At 29.9% G+C, this 15,421-nt stretch overlaps 1 protein-coding gene across 3 annotated transcripts in view; it reads right to left on the bottom strand.

Annotated features, from left to right (window-relative positions):
- The window catches only part of LOC113552204 (E3 ubiquitin-protein ligase MYCBP2), a 271,715-nt gene that overhangs the window by 30,630 nt on the left and 225,664 nt on the right, over nucleotides 1–15,421 (bottom strand). For all 3 annotated transcript variants that reach the window (XM_026954950.1, XM_026954952.1, XM_026954951.1), the window contains exons 36-41: nucleotides 10,493–10,715; nucleotides 8,350–8,523; nucleotides 7,498–7,677; nucleotides 5,902–6,105; nucleotides 3,455–3,702; nucleotides 453–820 (exon numbers count right to left, since the gene is read on the bottom strand). In XM_026954950.1, coding sequence (XP_026810751.1) covers nucleotides 453–820; nucleotides 3,455–3,702; nucleotides 5,902–6,105; nucleotides 7,498–7,677; nucleotides 8,350–8,523; nucleotides 10,493–10,715 — 1,397 coding nt within the window. The remainder of the gene's footprint in view (nucleotides 1–452; nucleotides 821–3,454; nucleotides 3,703–5,901; nucleotides 6,106–7,497; nucleotides 7,678–8,349; nucleotides 8,524–10,492; nucleotides 10,716–15,421) is intronic.

The following is a 15,421-nucleotide window of genomic DNA, read 5'->3' as shown; positions in this document are numbered from 1 at the left end:
GATATATACAGTGTGACGTTTTCCGCAGTTTAAACCATGAGCATACGCTGTAGATGAAACACGCAATAATTCTAACAACGATTAGGTACTGTAAAATTAGCATTAATAGGATGAAAACGCAATATTTATTTTCTCTCTCAGGCTCACGTGTAACATAAATAAAATAGAAAGTAGTCAGTTTTAATAAACGCAAATTGTCCATGTTGTACGAAAGACGGAGATACGCCTACTTTGGTGTGATCTTTCGAAAAAAAAAACAAAAACTTGTAAATTTAAATTGTTTGAAAGAATATATTTTAGACATACGAGACATATGGGTATATACTATATATATATATATATATATATATATAAAAGATGATTTCTCGTGAATGAGGTTTGTCTACGCTGCACGTGGGTCAGAGAAAGAAAATACAAACAGTGTGTAGAAATTCCCTTAATAGTCAACTCACTCTGATCGTTTTCCGGTTTCAAATAGATCACGTGCGACGTGTCAGCTGCAAGTGACCAAGCTGTCACACATGAAACGCCGCAGTGCACCGCGGCGCACTGGTCGGAAAGTCTGATCCACACGCCCTCGCCGTTGGTCACCCTGTCCACGGCCTGAACGACGTTGCCCTGGACGAGCATACCGACGGGCGTGGCCTTGAACGTCGGCTGATTCCGGATATTGTGTCCCGAGGCGCCGCACACCACGACTTTGTAGTCGACTGGCTGCCCTGCCGGGTGGTCAGGAGACGGCTGAGGTTGTTGCAGCGTTGGTAGTGGAGGTGGTGGTGGTGGTGGCGGCGGTGGAAGTAGCGCCGAAGACTTGGCGGCTCTGAACAGCAGTAATAATTGCAAATGAGTACGGCTTAAGTAACATATATTATTGCATTACATTATACATAATATTTAAATATCGTGCGCAGGGACAAGACGTGAATCTCAAAGTCGGGGAGACGTCGAGCAAAAAAAATCAGGCATAACGATAACGATATATTATTAATACTCATATCACATCGTAAATACACAGACCGCGAATTAGAAACTAACTACCATAACGAGTTGACGGCCGTGGTCGATCCTCGTAGTGCTATTATATTGTTTTAAACCACAAATTTCATATCTCGTTGATATCGAGGAGCGCATTATATATATTCTTCAACCTAAAATAACCCTAAACTAACTGTAATAATAATAATAATAATAATATGTAATGCGAGTTTACATTAAATTGTCGAGTAGCTGAGCAGTTATCCACGAGGTCTATGCACAGGAAACCTTCAACATTCTTCTGTAAGTCATGACATAGTCTGTTTTTTTTTTTAAATTTTTATTTATTTTGGTAACATCTAAATTACTTCCTCGGGTAACAACGTAGTTAAATAATATTATTATTTACATAAAAAACAAATATTTTTTTATTAATATAGCCTGACATAACTTATAGCTATATGACGTCGGAAAATTATTGAGGGAAATAATAAAATACAATATTCTTATAATTTAGTAATTTCGATGTTAATAACAGTAGTAGGCGGCACCATTTTTTAGATATTTTTTTACCTTTATTCTTTATTAATATCGATTGTAAAAGCTAAAAACTATTGATTTGGTAACACGTGTACAAATATTATATACAAGAATAGTACGCGTGCATAATATTATAATAATTTCACGCGTTTTATATTGCTCTGTTTGTTAAAGTTGTATACTAACATTTGCACACATTAGCGAACGTCCATGAAAAGTACACAAATAAAATATGTATATATACTTGCGCGCACTATCATTTTGTGTATAATTATTATAATGAGCGTGTGGCGTTTGTTTGCCAATAATTTTAATTTAAAGAAAAATTTATTTGACGTTTAACTATATAACCAATGCAATAGTGGCAAATTTTATGCAATAAGTTTGTATATCGAAAATTCAGAGTCCACATTTTAGTGTTCATTATAAGGGCATTCGTATTAACTATTAAAAAATATATGGACTTTACGACCGTCATTAAATACAGGTATATATAATATAATTTATATTCACGGCCATCTGTTTGTCCGATAAATGGTAATACTGACGGTATCGGGTTTTCGGATTGCTTTTTGTCCATGGAAATATTTTATTCGTAAAAACTTATATGCATAGTAATTTAAGTTTTTTTTTAGGCGCGGGCAGCTGGGGACCCGTTGTAATTTTTACTTGGTTTTTGAAAATAAAAATAATGCCGGAGAGTTTCGCTGTAATCATATCAATGACTAAAAACAACGTAAAAATATGCAAATACGGAAATATATTAATAAAAATATATTCGAAATCACGGACTTATACATGCACATAACTGCATATTTTGAGTAAATAACTTAATGTGTAATTTAGGTATACAGCTATAAAAGTTTTGTTCTTCAATTTAAGTAATGTCAATTAAAATGTGGAGTGAGTAATTAAATATAAATATGCTTTGCATAGTGATTAAATTATGTTTTGCACTTATACTGTATACATTTGTTTAATAGTAATTGAAACGTAAAGTACGTTGCCTTAAATATTTATTCATGTTTGTGCACCAAGAAATTAGAACACTTATAAATCTGAATATGTAATTGAAAACGAATTATTGATTTTGGTTGTATCAAATGCCTTAGCAATTTTAAATTTTGTCAAAGTTTGATTAAAAAACTTTAATGTTATTTTACAATTTGTAAGAAAATTAAGATATGAAAAAAAAAAAAATAACTGCCATCTTTTTGTATATTATATTATAATATATTATACAGTTTGTAATAAATGTACAATTAAAAACGAATAACAATGAAAGTGAAAATGCTGTCCAATTCTAGCTTTTGATTTGTTTTTGAGTTATAATTTTATACATATATTGTATTAGATAATTATTATTCCATTAGTTATGGAGACCGGAAAAACTGTAAAAGGTAATTTGGCTTATAACTTGTGTTATAAAAATATGGTTGAAATGAAACAATCTAATGAGGCGAAAAAAAACTTTACTGTCATTACTCATAATAATTAATAAATAAAAATAAAAATGAAACACTGAATCAAAATCAAATATTAATTATAATATGCAAAAAAAACTTCTGACAAAACAAGGACCATATTAACAATATTTATAAAAATTGTATGGTCAACATAATGTAGAAAAATATTTCAATGACGTAATAGTTGTTAACCACTAATGCTTTTTCTAAACGTTGATTGTTATTGTATAATTAATACTTGTCAAAACTATAAGTTCTTCATTTGATTTTTTGCGCATCGTAAAAATGTATGGCGTACAAAAGATTTTATTTCGGTTAGTAAATAAAAAAAAATAAATATATCGAGCTCCCTGATATACCTAGAAGTAGGCGTTACTCTAACTTAACCATACTGCTGGTCATGCGGATACGACCGAAGAAAATTTAGTATTATAATATAATATAATAATATTGCACTGTGTGTAAAGACGTACGTTTCTCTATTTGGCTGTTTCGGTGTGTCCGGTATCGCGACGGCCACACGCTTGTCGTCGTCCGCGTCGACGGTGGCTGGAGCTTTCGGTCCGCCGGTTTTTCCATTTACAGGCACCAAGAACTGTTCGCTGTTCAAATATTTATTGACCCTCATACACCACGCTTCGATGTGCGGTGCGCTCCGCTGGCAATGCCGTTCCACCGATTCCGAGTTTAATAGTACCCAATCACCGTCGTCGTTGCTCATCTGTGAACATAATGTTTACGATAACGGAAAAGATGGAAAAATGACAAAACATATTTACAAACACGATGATGCACTTAACGAGATGATTTTTATATTTTTATTTTTTTAAAAGGTTTGATTTTAATCTGAGACTAACATGCTAAACTTATAAATATTATTACATCATATAACTGGAAGATTTATTTTTACAAAACCACTCAAAATCATAAACTGCAATTTGAATATCTAAATAACTATTTTTATTTATTATTCCAACAACAACATCAATAATGTTTAAGTTGTGAATTCGCACCGTAAAAATATTTTTCCCAAACCCACAATAAAAATAAATAAAAGCTTGCAAATGATATACTATGGCTATAGTATGCAATTTAATCAATCCAATAATTATCATTATCTTACGCGTCAAGCACATTTTTATTAGACAACTGTTTGTGTGTGTAATTAATTAAGGCTTTAACATAGATAATGTTTTATGTAAGTCTTCGCTGTTAAAATATATCCAAGTAAATATGTAATACTTATATTTTGTCAAGTAGGACAATCTATTGTTGCACATCAGCGATGTAATATGCTTTCAATAAGAATAGTGCTATGTATAGGTACTTATTAATGCATCACTAAAATTAATGAGTAATTCAAAAATTGAAATACTGAATCCGATAAGTAATATAATAAGATATACCATATAACTGAACAAATTATACAAGCCATGTTGACAATTTTAATAATTATTATTTTTCTTTTTCAAATTATAATACATTCAATATTATAAAAAAATTATTTTTATAACTCGAAATTAAAAAAAAAAATAAGAGTTTTAATTTACATAACAATATAATTATACATTTCCCCGCATAAAGTAATACAAATTATTACATAAATAAATTAACATATTAATTAATAACAGGTTGTTTGAATTTTTATTTTATATAATTTTAGCTGATATCCTGATAGGTTATAACTTCAACACATCCCGATATTTTAATGTTTACTTTTTATATTTTATTATTTGTTTATATTACAGCTATTCGATGTGCATTGCGTGTAACTGTATTGATGTAAAACTCCATTTAAAGTGTTTTAAACATCACATGGGAAACAACTGGAAATTGAATATAAAACACGACTACGGAACGCGTTTGTTAAGGAAAAATAAAACGGACTCGATTACGATGCCAAACTCCACGGCGGCGATAAACGTTTGTTAACTCATAAACACATCTAATGTATTACAGGTTATGATAAGAATGCAGAATTGGCTGCTGAAAGGAAGGGAATAAGCTTTTATAGTTTTTTTTTTCTTTTTACTAGCTTTATTGTAAAATACACAGTGTACGCGCACTGTAAGTCTATAACAATACTATTACTTATTGTGTTACCTAATGAAAATACCCAACATCCAAGAAATTCACTCATAACAGAGATGTAGCTAAATTGCCTATTCAAAACGCCGGGTAACTTTAATTTTGTTATTGAAATGTGTTTGGGAAATAATATTATATCGATGAGATATAAAAAAAAAAAATACTTAATATAGGTACAAACACTAAACGAAATATAATGAATTGACGTAAAAAACGTAAACTAAGTACACTTTTTAAATGGGTCATAGTGTATTTGAAAGGAAAATCTTACTATCATACATATCTATACTTGCAAACGACTACAAAATAAGTTTGAATTAGAAATGCCAGTTCGTCCAGCTATTCACGTTGGAATAATTATTATAATCGAAATAATTATCATGAAAGTTAAACAAAAATAATTATTATCGAAAATATAATAGGTTACAGTACAAGACCATTATCAGAGCCGTGCCGTTAAGATTTTGCGCCCAGGGTAAAATTAAAAATACTCGCCCCCTATTTTATTTACCATTATGCATTTCATTTTTTTTAAACCATGCGCCGGGGGCGCATGACCCCTAGGCCCCCCATGGCACGGCTCTGATCATTATTATTATTAAAAATAATATTCAGATTTATAACGGTATAATGTAAACTTAAATAATTAAAAATAATTGAAAAACCCAACGGAATCAAAGCAACATTTCGACTCGCTGTCATTCATTAATCATTTTATTATACGATTCTGTCTATTTTATAATGTTTATACAATATTTTAATATGCATTATTTATTTATAAAATTCCGCTACAGACATTATAATAGTGTATTCGTGTGTCCGAAGCACTCACCTCGTCTGTGTACCCGATGATCCCTTTGACAGGAATTACTCCAATTTGTTCAGACTGGAGAGAGGGGTGCGTGCGGATACGAAGTCCGGCACTATATTTTCCCACGTGCTGCAGCAATTTCGTGGCCGGAGACGAGAGCGCCAGTCCGTGGTCCGGAGGCTTGGCGCCATTGAAAGGCGCTTCTTTCACGTCAATGTGTTTCGTCTGCAAACACGCCAGTAATCAGGTTAAGGTCGTAAAAGCTCGCATTATTGTTATTATTAAATAATACTTTAGGTACACTCAATGTATTATTATTATTTGTATAGCTACCAAAGAAACCGCTTTTCAGAAGCGGACGTGCGCTTGTACATAATACATAAAAGTCATAACATATTAAATATTATTATACATCAAAGCTGTATAATATTTTTTTCCGTCGATGTGTTCATCCAAATCGGGTGGATCACGTTGGGCGGGTCTACCAGTATTATGGTATATGAGTTATAATAAATGCTCTGTGAAAAGCAATCATCGCGTTTGAAGAAAAAAGATTCCGTTGCTGATGCTCGTTTCGGCCGGTTGAAAGATCGTTCGACATTTGTCTAAGACCCCTGGGTAAGCTCACTGGAGGTTTATCCTGTGATTTTTGTGATAAATACTCTATGGTGGAAAGAGGAGGGGCGGACAAACCATCTGATCGACGAGTTCGATTTATCACGACTATATATTATCATAATATGTAAAACGAGTTGCGTTTCATACAACCCCTTAAAAATCACAATACGTTTCTCGCTGTAGTGCTCCGAAATAAGATTAAGTAGAATTGTCTACCTATATGGTTCTGTAATAGGGTTGTAGCACAGGGGACGGGGAAAATGAGGACATTCCTTTCTTGGCCAAATAAATACAGGATTCGCAATATATCAACGTTTAACGATAGTTTTCACAGCGATTGAAATTAGGTAGTTAAAGGTTTTTACGATATCGCTGCATATGCCATTGTATAACGTAACATTGCATGCTGATAGAACGATTTGCCATCAGTCTGTCCGTGGATGTAAAACTAATAGTCAATTAATTTCATTATACTTATATGACGTCATATAGTATATGACGTATTCTTATAAAATCGTAGTACATTTTATTCCCTTTCATTTTACATCAATGCCCGGGACGAGATTATAGAAGATTACCGGAAAGTTGTTTTCTATGGTATTGAAGCAGGTGAAGATATAGTAACTTTTTTATTATTTACCACGTGGTTTCTTATCTACTCATTTATATTGAGTATCTATTCTATCTCCCACCAGTTTTCGCCTACCTTTGACCTTTGCTAAAAGTACCATAATGGATTTCTGGGTAATAAAATCTAACTTACTATTAAATAAGACAGCATACTGATGTATAGTATCCAAACATTATATGACATCACGATTATTTTTTAAATTTCATAATGTCATCTCCATTAAATTTATTTATGTAAGGGTTTGTCTTTCTACAATTTAGTGTGCTATCGAATTATATAATTGATAAGAAAAACACGGGTCTATTAGATTATGATAATACCAGTTGTTTAACGATATTGTATTTTATTTTATAGGTAAATAAAATTACTTGTTTCGTCAGTGGATAGCCGTCCACTTCCACCTTGATGTCATAATATCCGGTGGTCATTGGTGTCCAGTACACTACGTAGGTACCATTGCCCTGCGACTCCATTGGAAGCTTTTCTGAGTCACCTTTTGTCGACGGCGACGCCAGTCTGAGTTCTTCAAACGAATAATTTTCGTAATGCTAAAATACATTACAATCGTGTATATTATAACTATTTTTTTTTTTTTTGCATAAGTATTATCGCTCGCATTTAGATAATATAATACACATTTTATTCATTATGATTTATGATCCGTAGACGTTTTGATTTTATTAATTAATAATACAATTTGTTGTTTTATAATAATCGACTTCGATGATACAATAGTCAAGGTATTAAAACTAACATAATATTATAATTACGTTGTTTTATCTCGAAAGTGCACATAATACCGTACAACAATAAAACGATGTTATTGTGGATATAATATAAACACTATTGTATTGCATATAGGTATGATGATTATTACAGACGGAATTAATAAATATATATTTTTTTGTTTGGCGCTGTTATAGTTGTATGCACGCCGAGCAGTAAACCTTTAAGCTGTAATTATTCTGATTAAACGCGGACTTAATTAATTATCATTATAATCCGCTGCCGTCGCAAATAGCAAATATTGTACGTCTACGCGAGTCCAACAAGACCAAACGCATTAAAATAATAAGGTTTCGATAGATTTCCTTGAGATAAAATAACAATATGTACACAATAACATGGTTCGAGTTTTCATTAAATCGCCGACAGTAATAACTAAACGCAATATACAATTGTTCTAACTATAATTTTGTTATTTAATCATAAATACGTACTTTCATAAATGTAATAGTTTGATATCTGAATTTTTCCTTGATGACCGCCTCGTACGGGACATACGTTTTTGGCACAGGATGTCCTCCGAAATACTTGTCATCCACCGTACCGGAACAAATGTCTATATATGGGTTGGCTTTGGATTTGCAGTTCGATTGAGTGAAGAATTCCACCTGTTGTGTTTAGAGTGTTGAGCAATAATTTATTATAGTATTAATTCACATAATATGCTATATAAACATAATTATCTAGTATAGAACACTGAAATGTCTGATTCAACTTAACAGTAAATAAACGTACGACTACAATATATTATTCATTAGGAATAAAAAAAGATCCGCAAATCCTTTCAGATTATACCTAAATTTGTTTACGTTGTATTATCATAGTTATTTAAAACGCGATATTATAAGAAACATATATGTTGCACGGTCGGGCGATGAATACGAAATGGTATTTTATTATATTATTATTACCATGCATGTTCAAATAACCTTGTTACAAAAAGTCAATCAATTTAATAACCGGTAGGTGCTCAGAATTAATCAATTTTATTACCGTAAAATGCATATATTAATCAAGTTTATATAATGTAATAGGTATAAAATAATAATATAACTTTTTTTTAAGCTGTTATGCACTTATAAATGATGAAACAGATATATTATACTTATAACTTGCTGTAATATTGCAAGCGAGCTCAAAAGTTTTCGTAAGTATAGGATAGTTAAGGTTTTTCAACAACTTAATGAACGTTATTTTTTTTTCCGATTTAATTAACTATTGTATTATATGTGTGTTAAATACTAATTAAAGTTTGGATAAAAAATTATTATTAATTTAAATTGAAAATAGAATTTTTACCGTTCAATTACAAAACAAATAAGTTTTACTAAAAATAAAAATACACCAAGCGTAAATTAAATGTTAAACGTATTTAATCGCTATTACTATTATTATTAAATGAAAATTAAATTCGCTAAAACCTTTTTCATAGAATTGTATTCAACGCTACCCGCAAAATTTCATTATGCTTTTGCTAATGACTTATTTAACACTAATTTAAAATTTGAATGAAATGTTAACATAAATAGTAAAGTTATAATAATAATTAATAAATTAAATGGTTTTCTAAAGCAGTAAACGAAATCACATTCAAAAGATATATACGTCTTGTTAACCCTTGTAAATTACCAAACCTCAATTAAATAGGTTACTATTTTCCCTATTGATTACTTGATTTTATATTGCTAATAGTATCGATGTACCGTTAACTCGATGCCTTATTTGTGTGGTGAAAAAATGAGTAGGAAATAAATAGAAATATGCACTCATCCTTTCATATATACATAAATATATATATATTATAAAATGGTAACAATTGATTAATACAAATTAGATACTTATAAAACGTTTGTTACGTTAACATTCCCTGATTTACTTAATTATGAATATACCATACTAGCGCATATAGACATACGGTCGTACTAATAATAATGTATTCGATTTCTGCAAATACTATGATACAGCTGACTGACAAAAATCTGTTATTAGCACACTCTTAAAATATACATAGTATTTAAATGAAACATAGGTAATTGATAACTTTTAACGAAATAAATAAAATATTAAATTATTGTTCAATACGTTATTACAATTTAAATAAGTATAGTAATTTCGTTATTAAATTCAGGTATTAATATTAAAATTATTAAAGCACCGTACTAAATACCCCGTAAAAATATCATCGTAATGTTAGCACTGATATTGTTTTTAATATTTTTCAATACTATAAATGACTGAAATAATTAAAATGTTATAGGTATTTCAGTTAAAAATATTAAAATTTATTTTTAAATCTCTGGGAAATTAATTTATTTTCAATTATCACTCAGTTTGTATTACAAACAAAAAAATTATAACAACATATTATGTTTCATTAAAAGTTATTTTTAATAAATTTGCAATTATGAGATCGAGCATGTTTTTAAATTTTAGGAATCACTAGAATATATTTTAAATTTCATGATCTCTCAGCTTTCTCTCTAAACATTTATACTAAAATTGAACTATTATTCAATTTTTCATTTGAAGCATTTACAGCCCTACAATCATGATAAGCTCGTTTATATATATATATACCTTTAATCCGATCGATTGAACTAGGTTACCGTACTGGTCACGCGTTCGAACGGTAAATTTGGCAGGCCATCCACACCGCACCTCAGCCGTGGACAGCGAAAGCTCACACGAATCCGGTTCGATGACTGACTCTGGTTGAAGCCATCTGGCCAGACGACAACCGGCCGAGTGCGGCGCACAAGCCACAAATTCCCTGAGAAAACGGTTTTCGTTCCCGTCCACGCTGTAAACATACGACAAAAAGAACGAATTAAAAAGTATATTCTAATATTGTAACATAAACAAAGAGACGATTGTATTTATTTTTTTTTTGTATCGTACTATATAGTATTATTCAACATTGTTTAATTGTTACAATATGGTATTTTGCATGGTATAATATGTGTTCTTGTCTTCTAAATTAACAGCTCCAAATATTCCAAAACCCGCAAATTCTTCAACTACCCCTCTTTAGTTTTTTCACTACACCAATCCCTCCAAAAAACACTAAACAATTATAACTACAATTATAATACGAATAGTCTAAAAATTCTAAACTAAAAATTAGAAATCTTTCGAAACACGTTATACCATACTGTGTATATTGTACAAGACCATAACTTTGATTAATATATATTTTCAGTTATTACGTTAATGTAAATTAAAAACCACTATTCTTGAAATATTTTACTAAATATAAAAAAAATAACCGAATATTGATATTTACGTGTATCTATTCTCGTCTTTCTTTTTTTTTTTTTTTTGTACACAACGATTACGACGTCGATTTTCCGTTTCATATACGTACACAAATATTTTGAAATAAACAATAAGTTATACTACGATACTAGGTAGATATATCATATATTGACTAGTGCTTTCAATGAGAATAGAATTGTTTACAAGGACGATAATGTACGTAGTACCGTATTATATATTATAATATATATGAATATTTTTTGTTAGCACAAGCTATTGTGCTGCTTGTAACATTTATATGACAAGCACATCGTCTCGTGGTTCGACAAGTCAGTAGAAAAAATTTTAAAATGTTTATTATGTGACATTTGAACAACAGTACATTCATCAATGAGGATAATAACGTAAAAATTATTCTGATAAGAGAGAAATAGAGAGAAAAATACTAAAAAGTAGGTATCACGGTGTCATATATTATTTACCTCGTTATTTTAATGGCAGAACATGCGTATATTGTTTATAATGTATATATATATATATATAAATATCGTCACTGACTGTTTTATATCATTCAACATTTCTAAGAAGAGAAGATAAGAGCGAGAAAACGCTGCGCCGTCGTCGTGTAAAGAAAAATTATAGTTCATCATAATATAAAAACGATATTTGAAAAAATGTTGTCTGAATAATAAAATAAAAATCAACTATAATAATACCGTCTTTGAACTGCCAATATATTGTTATTCACGGTGCACGCGCCCACATCGCCGAGAGAGACGACTACGCGTTATACGAAATTTTTATATTTTTGTATTTTATATTTGTCTTTGTGTCTCTTTCGCGCATAGTGTTTGAAAATAAATCAAGTGTAGTTTGACATTAAAACGCCCAATTTGCGTCCGTATTTTGGCTGGTGCCCTACTACCAGTTATCGGATTTAAACGTATCGGCGGGTGTTTTACGATTATTTTATCGCATACAAAATATAATGTTTTCTATTCCAACTATGGTGTAAACAAAAAGTGCGTAGGTATAGGTCACGCATTGTATGTTTTAGAATGATATATTGTATGCGCGTACCTGAGTCACCCGAAAGCGGGACCATAAAACGGTCTTTACATTTTATAAAAGAACTTTTGGAAACCGATATAAATAAATACGAAATAACATAGACGATTATAACATAGCAGTTGATAATATTATATTATTATATGAACATAATATAATATGGTAATGCGATAAAATCAATAAGTTCGTACAATTCGTAAACCTTAATGCTGTGCAAGCTCTCATAGTATGACATCATTTTAAATAATTGTATAAATGTAAAAATATTACATTTATAAATCAATAAACAGTATTTTTAACCGCTCGGTTATACACTTGTAGGTCTCGAGTGTACTACGTCATTAAGTCAGTATAACTAAAATAGGATATATTAAATTTAAATTCAATGATAAATTACTTATGATATTATGTGATGAGAAACGATTATGAGCGAAGTTGGTCTAACTTTTTGGTAACTATTGTTACCGAACAACTTTTTTAATAACCAAACGTAGGTATTTTATTTTTATGTTAATCCTGTATTGGCTCTATTATTTGTTATAGTACAAAGAATTTTTAATTATGTTTCTTCTTCTAAAATACAAACTGGATCCGATTTGCTATCAGAATCACCCTTAAGTGAAAATCGAAGTATTCTATTTACTATGAAAACTAAAAAGTGTGACGACACAAAAATAAAAAAATACATATATCACTTCGTTAATAATTTAGAATGTATTTATAATAAACTTATGGTATTGTAATATTGTACTTATATATACCGACTGAAAGCCGATCTCTCATGAAATTACTTGCACTGCGTATTATAGTTACATAAGGTTAGGTTAGCCAGTCCACTACCAGATGGAAGTTTGCAAAACAATATCGAAAGACAAAAAATAATTACGGTAAACTTTAACAATAATATAATATTGTCTCCGGGCATTTTTCACTCATTAATTCGTACATTTTATAATAGTATCATTTTTCGCGTTACTATTATTATAATTGTACCAACCATATTTTATATCGTTATCGTTTCGGATTAGTAACAAAAATGTTATTATTATGAGTTCATAATTCTACGCATACAGCACAAATTATGTATCACCTAATTTCGTTTATTTTTAATTTTTAAATGCGTACTTATAGAAAAATGTATATAACATACATTGGCCATCTGTTAGGTATTGATTAATGATTATAATATTAATTATATTTTAATAATGGCTCAAACACTTATATATGAGTGTATGACAATTATTGTCGTATAAATATAACTGTATAAGTACAAGTATATATAAGCATAATACCTATTCATACCTATATGTATGTTACAGATTAGGTGATGGCTGTATATGAAATATATTTTCATGCATATATAGAATACACGTATGTATATTATATCATGCAATGACGATATATATTTTGTATTTTGTAGTTATTATAACTTAAAAGTAATTACGTACTTATATTTACTGAATAATAATTCACTAAAATGTTATATAATATTACAATTAAAAACTATTCAGTTTTAAGCTACTCTCGTTTTAAACGCTATAGTAATATTTATGTACATAATATATACGTAATACATAGCGTGTATAATTTAAGTAATAAGTTTGAATAATTTTGTATACGAACGAATGGAAAATTATTATGATGTATATTAATATAAAGTGTAATAAAAGTTTGGAAGTAAATTTATGCATGAAAAATAGTGAGTATTAAAACAGAATGAATAATTTTATTCCTTTTTTTTATCTTTGTTTGATTTGATCAATTCATAAAAATTAGTCAACTAGCGATTCGTATTAGTGATTTATATTTTTTAATTGCTCATAAAAAAAAAAAAACTTAAAATAAATACTCCGCCATTCGAAATCAATACCGTTCGAATAATATCTATCAGACATACAAAACGAATGAAACGGTTGAATCGAAATAGTTATAACCAAACCACTATAGATATATATACACCTATTTAAATGAATGGGCGTCGACTGGAACGTGCGTGATTTATATTTTATTGCGCCTATATAGAATATTATTTATATGTATGTTAATGTGATATACTATTTAGTGCTAATAACTATATACGTAATGTATTATGTTTGCACTGTTCGAAATGGATCTTAAAATTATTCAGTATAATATGTATTATATTTTCCGAACACGATAATTTGCAAAACGCACGTACGTGTGACGCTCAGTGCATACATATTTATTTATAATATTCAACGATTATGCTAAAAATCGTTGTTGATTTGGATATCCATGTACGATATAAACGATATAAATCGTGTTGGCGATTGTTTAATAAATCGGAAAATATGACTACCTATTCGGTAATGATGATAATCGTATTTAAATACGGTTAACCTTGAAATCAAAATTTATTATAATACGGGTACCTATATATTATTGTAAAAGTACGTTCCGTGTTAAAGATAGCTCTAAAATAAACCAGCGATATAGCGTTTGGAGAAGTATCTCGAAAATATATTATAGCTTACTCTCGCATTTTATAATATACCTATATTGTAGATCGAAGGATATAAACTGGGCTACTATTTTGGTTGTCCTATGGCTTACTTTTATTATTATATAATAGTATAGGTTACAAAAAAAGATCGTATTTTATCAATATCACAATGAGCCGCCATTGTGAAAGGACGAAAAGTGACAAAAACGATGTTCAAGATGGAAATGAATATAAATAACTAAAAATAAGTAATATATACGTAAGTGATATAACACTATAGCAATTTTGCGTGTTTATAGATAACAGGATATGCGTGTTCGCACCGAGTATGTATTATTATTGTACATTTTATTTACTGCGGGCCAGTATTACGAATTCGACTTAATAACACGCATATGTGAATTATAGAGTTTAATAAGGATACAAACACTTTGAATAATTTAAGTCGAGAGTCGTGGTTATATACTTATATACATATATACATATTAGTATGAACGTAGAAGTACTTTTCGTCTTCTAATCTCACTCGTAGGGAGAAGTGGTTTAGGAGTATAACACTATTCCCTTCAACTACCCAACGGCCTAAAGACTTGTTAGGCGTTCAAAATTCAAATCGTGAAATTCTTGCAAAATTAATATTTACTCGTAATATTATTATGATGAATTATTATGAAACTTCATATACTATTCCAATTTATAATGGTGAATTATTATTGTAA

The sequence above is a fragment of the Rhopalosiphum maidis genome, chromosome 2, assembly GCF_003676215.2.
Source record: "Rhopalosiphum maidis isolate BTI-1 chromosome 2, ASM367621v3, whole genome shotgun sequence".
NCBI classification, from domain to species: domain Eukaryota; kingdom Metazoa; phylum Arthropoda; class Insecta; order Hemiptera; family Aphididae; genus Rhopalosiphum; species Rhopalosiphum maidis.
Note: the sequence above shows the minus strand (reverse complement) of the source record. Positions and strands in the feature narration are given on the sequence as shown.